The sequence below is a fragment of the Pleurodeles waltl genome, chromosome 5 (assembly GCF_031143425.1).
Source record: "Pleurodeles waltl isolate 20211129_DDA chromosome 5, aPleWal1.hap1.20221129, whole genome shotgun sequence".
NCBI classification, from domain to species: Eukaryota; Metazoa; Chordata; class Amphibia; order Caudata; family Salamandridae; genus Pleurodeles; species Pleurodeles waltl.
Genome location: NC_090444.1, coordinates 964,206,821 through 964,218,922, shown reverse-complemented (window position 1 = coordinate 964,218,922; position 12,102 = coordinate 964,206,821). Strand labels below are relative to the sequence as shown.

The 12,102-nt window shown below is 44.6% G+C and overlaps 1 protein-coding gene across 5 annotated transcripts in view; it reads left to right on the top strand.

Annotated features, from left to right (window-relative positions):
• The window catches only part of ABHD12 (abhydrolase domain containing 12, lysophospholipase), a 497,414-nt gene that overhangs the window by 466,053 nt on the left and 19,259 nt on the right, over positions 1–12,102 (top strand). For all 5 annotated transcript variants that reach the window (XM_069235085.1, XM_069235086.1, XM_069235087.1 and 2 more), the window contains one exon: positions 8,887–9,014. In XM_069235085.1, the coding sequence (XP_069091186.1) occupies positions 8,887–9,014 (128 nt within the window). The remainder of the gene's footprint in view (positions 1–8,886; positions 9,015–12,102) is intronic.

Genomic DNA, 12,102 nt, shown 5'->3' with positions numbered 1-12,102 from the left:
GGCCCAGGAGGGACCAGGATGTCGCCACTTGGATGAGGAGACAAAGGGGGCGCCCAGCAAGTCAGGGAGCCCTCACAGAAGCAAGCAGCACCCGCAGAAGTACCTGAACAGGCACTTAGAAGAAAAGTGAACCGGAGTCCACCCGAAGTCACAAAAGGGAGTCCCATGACGCCGGAGGACAACTCAGAAGGTTGTGCACTGCAGGTTAGAGTGTCGGGACCCAGGCTTGGCTGTGCACGAAGGAAATCCTGGAAGAGTGCACAGGAGCTGGAGCAGCTGCAAATCACGCAGTACCCAGCAATGCAGTCTAGCGTGGGGAGGCAAGGACTTACCTCCACCAAACTTGGACTGAAGAGTCACTGGACTGTGGGAGTCACTTGGACAGAGTTGCTGAGTTCCAGGGACCACGCTCGTCGTGCTGAGAGGGGACCCAGAGGACCGGTGATGCAGTCTTTTGTTGCCTGCGGTTGCAGGGGGAAGATTCCGTCAACCCACAGGAGATTTCTTCAGAGCTCCTGGTGCAAGAAGGAGGCAGGCTACCCCCAGAACATGCACCACCTGGAAACAGTCGAGAAAGCCGGCAGGATGAAGCGATACAAGGTTGCTAGTAGTCGTCTGGCTACTTTGTTGCGGTTTTGCAGGCGTCCTGAGCAGTCAGCGGTCGATCCTTTGGCAGAAGGTGAAGAGGGAGATGCAGAGGAACTCTGGTGAGCTCTTGCATTCGTTATCTGACGAATTCCCTAAAGCAGAGACCCTAAATAGCCAGAAAAGGAGGTTTGGCTACCTAGGAAGGAGGATTGGCTACTAAGAGAGGTAAGAGCCTATCAGAAGGAGTCTCTGGCGTCACCTGCTGGCACTGGCCACTCAGAGCAATCCAGTGTGCCAGCAACACCTCTGAATCCAAGATGACAGAGGTCTGGGGCACACTGGAGGAGCTCTGGGCACCTCCCCTGGGAGGTGCAAGTCAGGGGAGCGGTCACTCCCCTTTCCTTGGTCCAGTTTCGCGCCAGAGCAGGGCTGGGGGATCCCTGAACCGGTGTAGACTGGCTTATGAAGAGATGGGCACCATCTGTGCCCATCATAGCATTTCCAGAGGCTGGGGGAGGCTACTCCTCCCCAGCCTTCACACCTATTTCCAAAGGGAGAGGGTGTTACACCCTCTCTCAGAGGAAGTCCTTTGTTCTGCCTTCCTGGGCCAGGGCTGCCTGGACCCCAGGAGGGCAGAAACCTGTCTGAGGGGTTGGCAGCAGCAGCAGCTGCAGTGGAGACCCCGGAAAGGCAGTTTGGTAGTACCCGGGTTCTGTGCTAGAGACCCGGGGGATCATGGAATTGTCTCCCCAATGCCAGAACAGCATTGGGGTGACAATTCCATGATCTTAGACATGTTACATGGCCATGTTCGGAGTTACCATTGTGACGCTATACATAGGTAGTGACCCATGTATAGTGCACGCGTGTAATGGTGTCCCCGCACTCACAAAGTCCGAGGAATTTGCCCTGAACGATGTGGGGGCACCTTGGCTAGTGCCAGGGTGCCCACACACTAAGTAACTTTGCACCCAACCTTCACCAGGTGAAGGTTAGACATATAGGCGACTTATAAGTTACTTAAGTGCAGTGGTAAATGGCTGTGAAATAACGTGGACGTTATTTCACTCAGGCTGCACTGGCAGGCCTGTGTAAGAATTGTCAGATCTCCCTATGGGTGGCAAAAGAAATACTGCAGCCCATAGGGATCTCCTGGAACCCCAATACCCTGGGTACCTCAGTACCATATACTAGGGAATTATATGGGTGTACCAGTATGCCAATGTGAATATGTGAAATTGGTCACTAGCCTGTTAGTGACAATTTGGAAAGCAGAGAGAGCCTAACCACTGAGGTTCTGGTTAGCAGAGCCTCAGTGAGACAGTTAGTCATCACACAGGGAACACATACAGGGCACATACTTATGAGCACTGGGGCCCTGCCTGGCAGGGTCCCAGTGACACATAGACTAAAACAACATATATACAGTGAAATATGGGGGTAACATGCCAGGCAAGATGATACTTTCCTACAATTTGTTATATTAAACTCCTCAGAAACTTAATGTATTTTCTTTCCAGGTTTCTGCCACTTGCAAGCGATGTGCTAACAACCCCCTATGTAATAGGAAGCATATGTGCTTTGAATACCTACACCTTGCTAAATCATGGGAAGTTTTTAGTTTCTTAAGTGATCAATAGGCGTTAAAGTTAAATGTACATCATCCCCAAAAGCGATCTTCCACTGTCTTGATGAAACTGTGTTAATAAAACACGGACAAGTCGTGTTTTTTATACCTTTTCTGATCGTCTGATCGCTAATAACCACTGTGGAAATCGCCTGTTCCCTCCTCAATCGACCAATGGTGAAATAAAATGGTTAAGTTTAGCAAACTGGAACATATTCCGTTATGCTGCAATCGCAATGAAAACTTACATCAGAAAATATGGTGTATTTTCCACTAAGATTCTATGTTCTTTGTTATGTGTCCCATATTTGAAACCATCAAGATAGATTTACATTTTGATTGTACTTTCATGTAATCTTTTATGATAAAATAATTTTTTGTATGAAATGATTTTCTGAATTCACCATCTGGTGGCCATACAACACAAAATAGTAAGTCTTCAAGTGTTTTGTTGTCAGAATTCCCCTTTCTATTGTGCAGTCTCATTCAGGTAAAATCTAATTTTTTCCATTATCAACACTGTTTCCCTTTGACTCATTACCTTGTGAACTAAATTTGCCTTTTTTGAAAGATAGCTTTTTGATAAGTTATTATGTCTGCTAAGAGTTGGTGAACTCACATCAGCCTGCTGCAAACCTTCAACATCAACCAGATTTGTTTTCCATTTTTTCTCTAAACTGCATGCTTGTCTTTTATTCATCATTGGAATGTCCCCATCACCTCTGATTGTCATCAGGGTCAGGCCTTTCCTTCCCTAAGAAGAGTCAAGCTCTTTCTACACTATCCATGGCAGCATGTCTAGATTTTCAAAGGTGTCCACCTAAAATGAGCTATAGATATGTTTGTCTCACAAATTCTGTCCCCATTATTTTCTGCGTGTGAGCCCCAGATCTGAAGTTAAATAGCAGGTCTTCACAGCTTGTTTATATTGAACCTTGCATGTACTTTGAATGTCTATTAAGCAAGTGGGCAGCAAAATGATGGCATCTTAGGAGGGGAGAAATGAACAGGTTATTGAGCACCATAGGAATAAAAATGTTGAACAGATGGAAACGAGAAGGGGGGAGGCCACCACATGGATACCCACAGATAGCACAACGCCCTGCAGGTCAGCATTACAAAAACAAGTATTTGCAAAGCCATTAAGTCTAATCCTGGATATCTGGTGACATGCTTAATTTAAAAATACATTCTTGCAAGCATATGTCAAAAAAATAAAAGGAAAGCAAAAAAACATGCCACCACCTAAATATGGTGACCATTTTCCTTCAGTAAAAAATGTAAACAAAATAAATGACCATCACACATAATTTCAGTAGTAAACATGCATTCTAGCAGGCAGGTATACTTACAACAGGTATAGAAACCCATTCAATTTTAATCCACATCTGAGGAAAATAGTATTCCTATTGGTACAAAGAGAAATAGTACTAACTGCTTTGAATTACAGTAACCTGAGGACATACAACCTAATTTAGAGAGAGACAGACAGGTTATTCTGACACAAACTTGACCGATATCTCATCCAACTTACTACAAGTGCATTATATCCTATGGCACTTATAATACGGTGGACATGCTATCCCACACATATGTGACAGAGCAATCCCGTCCACCAACTCTAAATCAGACTCATAGCTTGAACACAGGATGGTTAAAAATAAAAAATAAAAATTATAAAGAACGAAAAGAAAAGAAGCAGTACTAAAGTAAAACATCAGCCTACAGCCCTGGTCTGAAGTGCACTTCTTTTAGGTGGACGTGCATATGTGATCATGTAAAATACTGTCACATTGATGCAGAGCCGTTAACTGAAGTGGACTGACCTAATGCCCTATCCTGTTTGCTGTGGTAGGTGGAAGCAAAATGTGAATGATAATTGAACAGACCAGAAGGCTGAAACAGATCACTTCATTTAGTTATGTATTTTTATTTATTAATTTTGTGTGAGGCTGGTGAGACGGATACACCTTGTGTCTAGGATAAACCTACCAACTGGTGAATGGAACAATTGTAGTCCAGCAAAGAAATTCAGAATAAATTGTGTGATTAGGTGAGTGTTTCAAGTGGGAGTAGTAACAGAGAATAAATTGATATCCGAGACAGGGAGGCAGCTTTGGTTATATTTCTAACACTAGTAATTGAAATCTGTCCTTTGAAGCTGGCATGCAAATGCAGGGGTTCTCTTGTGAACTGATAAGGCCTGATTTGCCTAATATCTTTCCTGAGAAGAAAATGATATAGTCTGTGCTTTAACTTGTACTGAAGGTGATGCGTTTAAAGTGGACAAATTTGCTTGTGTCCACAATGCTTTCAGTGGGTCTTTTATAGGTGTTTTGATGAGAAACTAACAAATTATAAAAGTTTTGTCATCACCCATTTTTTTTTATAATCATAATGGGCATCTTTCACTTGCATGACCATTTTTACCATATTTTGAGATTGTAGAGTCCCTGCCTGGATTGGTAGTAATTCACTTTAAATCTTTTTTTAAACTGCTTTTCAATCAGCATTTAATTTTCTGATTGAGGAAAGCAGTCTGACATAAAAACACCAAGTTAAAGAACATACAAAGGCTACCAATGGACAAAGATGTCGACTTTAAAACCCACTCTCTCATCTACAATGCCACTCTCCTGAGAAAAGAAAAGAACCTCCTCCATTTCAGATAAGACTCAAGACCTCCCTTTCTTCACTCTTTCCTTACTAATTCATGTATTCCCCAGCTAAGCTGTGCTTGCCAAGTCCATTACATCTTAGTCCTTATCCCCAGCTTCCCTTTCCTCTACCCACCATTATCTTAGCCCTTCTTCTCCTTGTTTTAAGTAGTCTGAAGAAAGTTTCATGTTCTGCATGCAGGACGAAACAAAGGGTTTGTGAATTTGCCAAATCTTTTGTTTTTACTCCAGTATTGGAACTTTCATAGATTCACATGCTTGAATCATTCCCCATCGTCAAGATGGGAGTCCCTGGTACCTTAGAAAAGACAATGGGGGTCATTCCGACCCTGGCGGTCCAAGACCACCAGGGCCGGGGACCACGGAAGCACCGCCAACAGGCTGGCGGTGCTTCCCAGCCCATTCTGACCGCGGCGGTGAAGCCGCGGTCAGAAAAGGGGATCCAGCGGTTTTCCCGCCGGATTTCCCCTGCATGGGCTGAATCTCCATGGCGGCGCTGCAAGCAGCGCCGCCATGGAGATTCCGACCCCCTTCCTGCCATCCTGTTTCTGGCGGTTTTTACCGCCAGGAACAGGATGGCGGGAACGGGTGTCGTGGGGCCCCTGGGGGCCCCTGCACTGCCCATGCCACCGGCATGGGCAGTGCAGGGGCCCCCTAACAGGGCCCCATAAAGATTTTCACTGTCTGCTTAGCAGACAGTGAAAATCGCGACGGGTGCAACTGCACCCGTCGCACCCCTGCAACTCCGCCGGCTCCATTCGGAGCCGGCTTCCTTGTTGCAGGGCCTTTCCCGCTGGGCCGGCAGGCGCTCTTTTGGCGGTCGCACGCCGGCCCAGCGGGAAAGACAGAATGGCATCCGCGGTCTTCTGACCGTGGAGCGGCCATTTGGCAGTTCCCGCCGCCCGCCAGGGTCAGAATGACCCTCAATGTCTCCATAAATATAATATTAATAATGGCTTATGGCTTACAGCCCTCCTTTTAAGTATTAAATCCAAGTCTTTATGTAAAAAAGGACCAAACTCCAGATTCAACCAATCAGATGATCCCACCCTCTACACCCCTCCTGAGAGAAGCTCCAGTACCTCAGATTTTCTACTGCACGTCGTGCTAGGGAGTCTCCACTGAGCTCTGCTCATTTTTTCCTGTTGGAATAGATTTCACTGCTACATCTGGAATTATTCTCTATTCTAGAGTGTTTTTGCTCACACTCAGACTTTCTGGGCCTGACATTATCATCATAATGTCTGACAGAGAGAGAAAAAGTATATTCAGAGACTGCAGTACATGTGGAAAGAAGAGTCTCCACTCTGAGGATCCACATACAGACTGTATATATTGCCTCTACCCTGAACATTCTGTTGCTGAATGCAAGGTATGTCATACCTTTTCTTCAAAAATTCTAAAGGATAGAGAGGGAAGACTGCTCATATGGCTCCAAAAGCTTAAAACAAGGGAAAACCCTGTCTCAGATTCTGACAGTGAGGAATCTTCCTGGTCTTCCAAAAAGTCCCAAAAGAGACAAAGATCACTTCACTCTAAAAATGGTTCAGGGCAACCCTCAAAAGCTTTTAAAAAGACCTCACTGGGGTCTGGTGAAGGTCGCAGTCTATCAACATCACCTCATGAAAGAAAATCTTCTTCATCAAAATCTGAACACCGGCCTTCAACTTCAAAGGAGGAGTCAAAACCTTCTTCAGAGATGATGACCCCACCGTCGACGAAGTCATCTTCGTCGACACCATTCTCGACGAGAACATATACGGCAGCTGTATCAGCGACAACAACATCCACAATTACCAGCTTTTCTACTATTATTTCCTGCTAGTCGACGACATCTACATTGATGGTATCTAAGACCAGAGCGTCGTCGATGAAGATAAAGATGCCATCAATGACTGCATCGTCGATGCCATCGCCGATACCACCGTCAACGGCCATCCCGGTGATGACGACATCGTCGACGGCAGCCAGTGGCGGCTCATAGTCCTTCTCAGCTTCACGTCAAGTGTCAATATGATGAAGACGAATATGACCAGCCATATTAGTCTTCTCAGAGCGACCAACAAGGTGTGCCAGAGGATATGGTCTGTATTACAAGTTCCCTTGTCTCTTTCTCCAACTTATGTTGACAGACTACAAAAAGAGGTTACCGTGGGCACCACAATCAGAAAAAATCCCAACGGGACCCCCACCGTCAGTACCTTCCACCCCAGTACCAAAACCTATGTTGTCATGTTGTCGCCTAGATCGACAAGGAGTACCCCGCAGAGAACCTTTCTACAAGTTACAGACTCCTCAGATGAGGAGAGGGAGGAAGGTGAGCCCCAGGACACACAATCTGAATGGGACATCTATTTATTACCAACCCCATCATCTCCATCGCCTACTCAGGTGGATTCACCCCCAGGAGACTTTTGGGGTTTCCATAATCTGCTTGAAAGAGCAGCGAAGAGATTCGCGCTGCCCATGCCATCTAAACAAATAGACTGCTTCCTATGCAATTTTAAGGAGCCCTTTCAAAAGTGTGTACGCTTCATACCCATAGTGAGTTACATCTGGGAGGAAGGTCTGAAAATAATGAAAAACCCAGTGACTGTGACTGCGGCCTTACCAAGGTTAGACAAAAAGTATAAGGCTCCAGAAAATGCTCCAACATGTCTCATTGGGCATCCGAAGCCAGACTCAGTAATAACCCAGGCAACACAGAGGCATTCTAAGAATCCATCAATGCCAATTTCAGCACCTCCAGACAAAGAAGGTAGAAGGCTAGACAACACTGGGAAGCGGTTTTCCTCTATGTCAGGGCTTATAGTGAGAGCAGCAAACTCTTTGGCTATTTTGGGCAGATACGACAGGCAATTATGGGCGGCTATCGCTCCGTATCTGGACCAGCTTCAGGAGGATTCAGAGGTGGAAGCACAGAAGATCCTGTTGGAGGGGGAGCGCACCTCGGCTGAGGTTATTGATTGCACAGTGGATATTGCTACCACTGCTTTTAGAAAACTAGCAGGTGGGGCGGTGCTCTGTAGACAAGGCTGACTTAGGGCAGCTACCTTTCGACTGGAAGCACAGAATAAGGTATTGACCCTTCCATTTTATGGGGAGGCTCTTTTTGGCAAGCACGTAGATGAAGTCTTACAAGCGATTAAAACTGACACGGACACTGCCAGATCATTGGATATCCTACAGTTCAAGAAGTTGCCTTTTCATGCCTCCAGAGGGCGAGGAATCTCATCATATAGAGGGAGTTTTAAAAACCTTTGTTATCCCTCATATGCAACTCATCAGTTTCAAACACAATATCCACAAAGGCAACCACCCCAGGCATCCTATTCTAGATGTAGAGTTTGTCAGGGCAAAGACAAAGTTTGTCGCTAATGACTGCTTTTAGGCTCTGGCTACCTCCCCACCACCAATTCACATAATAGGAGGAGGAATATCCCACTTTTTTCAAAAATGGCAACAAATAATGTCGGACCAGTGGGTATTAAAAATAGTTCAATTTGGCCACACCTTGGAGTTCATCCAAATATCACCATCACACCCTCCACATACCTTCCTTCAAAAGCATCTAAAACAACTCCGTTCGGAGGTCGAAACCATGCTAAAGAAGGGAGCAATAGAGAGGGTTCTTTCTTCGGAAAAGGGCAGAGGTTGTTACTCACGTTTCTTTCTAATACACAAGAACTGGGAGGAATGGCATCCCATTCTCGACCTCTAGGACTTAAACAAATACCTCAAACGTCAAACCTTTTGCATAGTCACAATGCAGGACATTCTCCTCCGCATGAATCACGGTCAAGATTCCAATACTGGAGAACTATAGTTACAGGTAAGTAACTTATTTTTTTATTTGTTCAGCAAGCAGTGTTAATGTTGAGTCTGCTTCAGTGCTTGGAAGTAATATTCTGAAGCAGTTATCAAGATTTCAGAAATTACATATTATTTTCAGTAGCACAGCATATGTTCATTATTGTTGTTTCATTGTTACAGCTTTACAACATTGCTGCACCTTCACGCAGCCTGCGGGACTACAAAGTTCAGTTTGTTCCCTTTCACAAGGACCTTGGCTACAAGCACAAGTTTATATACCGGAGTCCAGAGCTTCAGCAGATCTTGAGGTACAATGTGTGACATTCTACAGATAACCTGTTCAACCCCATGCAATAAAGTCAGTACATGGCTTGCATATGGATTGGCAAATTTACAAAAGCTGTAACTAATTGCATTGTGTTAGATGTTGTGCAGAGCTGTGTGTTTACTCTCATTTTTCATGGTGTTCCCTACGGAGTTCAAGTGCACCAGATGACAGCCATATTAGTACTCATCAAAAACCAGCAATGCAAATAGGCTAGGCACATAACTTTCTGCTTTAGTGCATGTGGTCACATACCCAAAGATGCTCAGATGGAGACTGCTGGCTCAGACAACTAATCCTGGATCCACCAGCGAGGAGCACATATTCAGTTTTAACAGATGGGTTTCACACTGATTAGCAAATCTGCAGTAGTCATCCCCAAACACATCATGGCAGACTTAGTGCAGAGAGGTGTCTACATTCATAGTTTTCATAGTACACAATAATTCCATATCTTTGGAGTTAGGAGCCAGAATATTAACCATTAGAAAAACTGTTATTTTTATCACATACAACTTATTGATTTCATGCACATCATGGTCAAGTCTAAAATACTATTTTATAAATATTATGAAAATGTGTGCGGAAAAACAGGAACATGAAAGATGCCTATTTCTTGGTATACTCTGTACATTTTAGAATGTTACTCCCAGTTTACAAAGTTCCCTTTCCGTTCCTGCTGAGTTTTGGTTGCTTGCTGCTAGAGGTGACTATTTGCAGACCTTCCAACTTAAAAATAAATTTCACAGTGTGAGACTTGGGCAGCTGCAGTTTCTCCACGAGGGTAGGGGAGCGTCAACCCCCACCCCACCTGCTGCAAGCCGAATGTGAAAAAATAAAATGCCTATGAAATAATTACTGATGTGCGTGCTCCAGTGCCCCACAGCCAAAAGGCATGCTTGGTGTGTCCTCTGCTGCTGATTGGCATCATGGAGGACTGGAGCAGTGACTGGCGGGGCGTTCTAAAGTGCGCATGTCATTTGGCCGACTCTCTTGTGACTGCCAGCCTGACATGCCCACTTTGATCCTCTCCATCCCGAGCTGTCTTACACAGCTGGGTGGAGAGCCAGTGCAGGCCACTAGGGCCTGAAGGAGTGTCCAGCCAACCCATTCCATCCAATCCTAGAGCTTCTTTCATGTTGGTTAATAGCATGAGAGAAGCGTCTGAATTGGTTAGGGGAGCTCCACAGCAGACTGTAGTTTCCGAACACCGAGGGGGACGTGCAGCAGTGGGTAAGTACCTTTTTTTCATTTTATTTATTTTAAATGTAGTTTTATTTTGGTATTTTGGAGGGAGGGGTTGTTTTAGTATGGGCTTTTGGAGAGAGAGGGTGTTTTATTATGGACTGTTGGAGGGAGGCGACGATTTATTATGGGTTTTTGGAGGGACAAGGTGTTTTTTTTGTTCTCTTTATAATCAGTGTGGCACTTAGCCTTCCCCCACTTTTAAATGCTACCAGCCCCCCTGGACGGGGACATGCCGTTCAGGGGTGTGTGGGGCTTTATGCTGAGGTCAGTCTGCCCCCATGTCCTTCCCCATCAACCTCGTTTCTCCTTAAATTAAACAAAAACCACACTATTCATTGGTTTGTAGCTCTCCTTGCCTGCCACTGTGTGATTTGGGCTCCTCAACGGGTGTCGATGTGAGGAGAGCCAAAATAGTGTGGCACACAGTGGCACTGTGTGAGTTGGCAGGTCTGTATTTATACTGTGCTGAGTATGAATTGCAGTTTAATTAAATTGAGCATTAAAACACAGTATTGATCCCAATAAGGTGTGCTACATATATTTGTCTCAATGAGCTAAGAGTGGAAGATCAGAATGAACAGACATATAATTCAGAGTATTCAAAATCAAAAAAGAAAAAGAAAAAAAGCTGGTGTGTGGTAATTACTCCAAGCTACACTCCAGTCTGTTGTTCTTTAGTCACTGCAGTCAGCCTCGAATATTCCCAAATTAACCTTGGTCCTTCTCAGAGAGAAACGGGGCAGCCAGCACTGGTAAGCCATACCCCCAAATAGGATTACATGCAACCCGTAGATGAGTTAGAAGGGAGTTCGAAAATTCTTGGCTTTTTTGCATGGCTGCTGACTCCATTGCTTTTTTATTTTTCGATTTTATGTGACAGTAACTGTTCTCTTTGGTAAATAAACAAACATTAAGATGGATACCCCCTTGCAAAGAATCTCCTCTGTAAACTCTTATATTAATATATTTTTTCTTAAATTGAACTGCACATGAACCATCAGCAGGCGTCCTTAGGCTAGCCACTGTCACATGTCCAGTACATAAGCCTACACGGCCAGACACTTCACCGCAAAGACCACATCATTTCTTTCTTCTTGGGCCTCTAACACCCTGCAATGTAATTTTGCTTGTGCCACTTTATTGTGTGATAAATGTTGGAAACATGCTTTCCTCGGCCTTTTTGGCATTTGTCCTCCGCAGATCCTGGATAGACTTTCTCCATTTCCATATAAGTCACTTGCTAGTCGCAGGACACCGGCTTGCATATCTCGAGTAATGACTTTTTCATCCATATCTGTAGGTGAGCTTCTCCTTTAGGGAGTCTATGACTTTTAGTGTATTCCTTTCATTTCCTAAGAGGGAATAAAACATTTTTCACAGTAAATGTCATTCCTTTCTGTGAAATGCCCCTTGTGTGTCAGGAAGAGTGCACAATAAAACCCTCAGGATCTTTGCCTTGTGTGTACTCCAGATAGTGCTGGGCATTTGTTTAATTCTGTGACATAATGAACAAAATGTCAACAAAATGTGCATCAGTGTACAAGCAAGGGAAAAAACACTCACAAATGTAGAAGTGATCTGTTTGAGGAGTTGTGGGCGATTTGTGTCCTTCTGACCAGCAGATGAGGTCCTGTGAAAAGCACATTAACCACACAAAATGCTTGGTTTATGGACAGGTCTGCCACTTCTTGTGTTTCTTTCTGGATACTGCCACGCCGATGATGACTTTGGTTATATGTGAAACTTTATTCCACAGTTCAATAGCTAGAACTGTCTTGTCTGCATTTCCTGGTTTGCTGAAGAAAGCAATGAAGCTTTTCTTG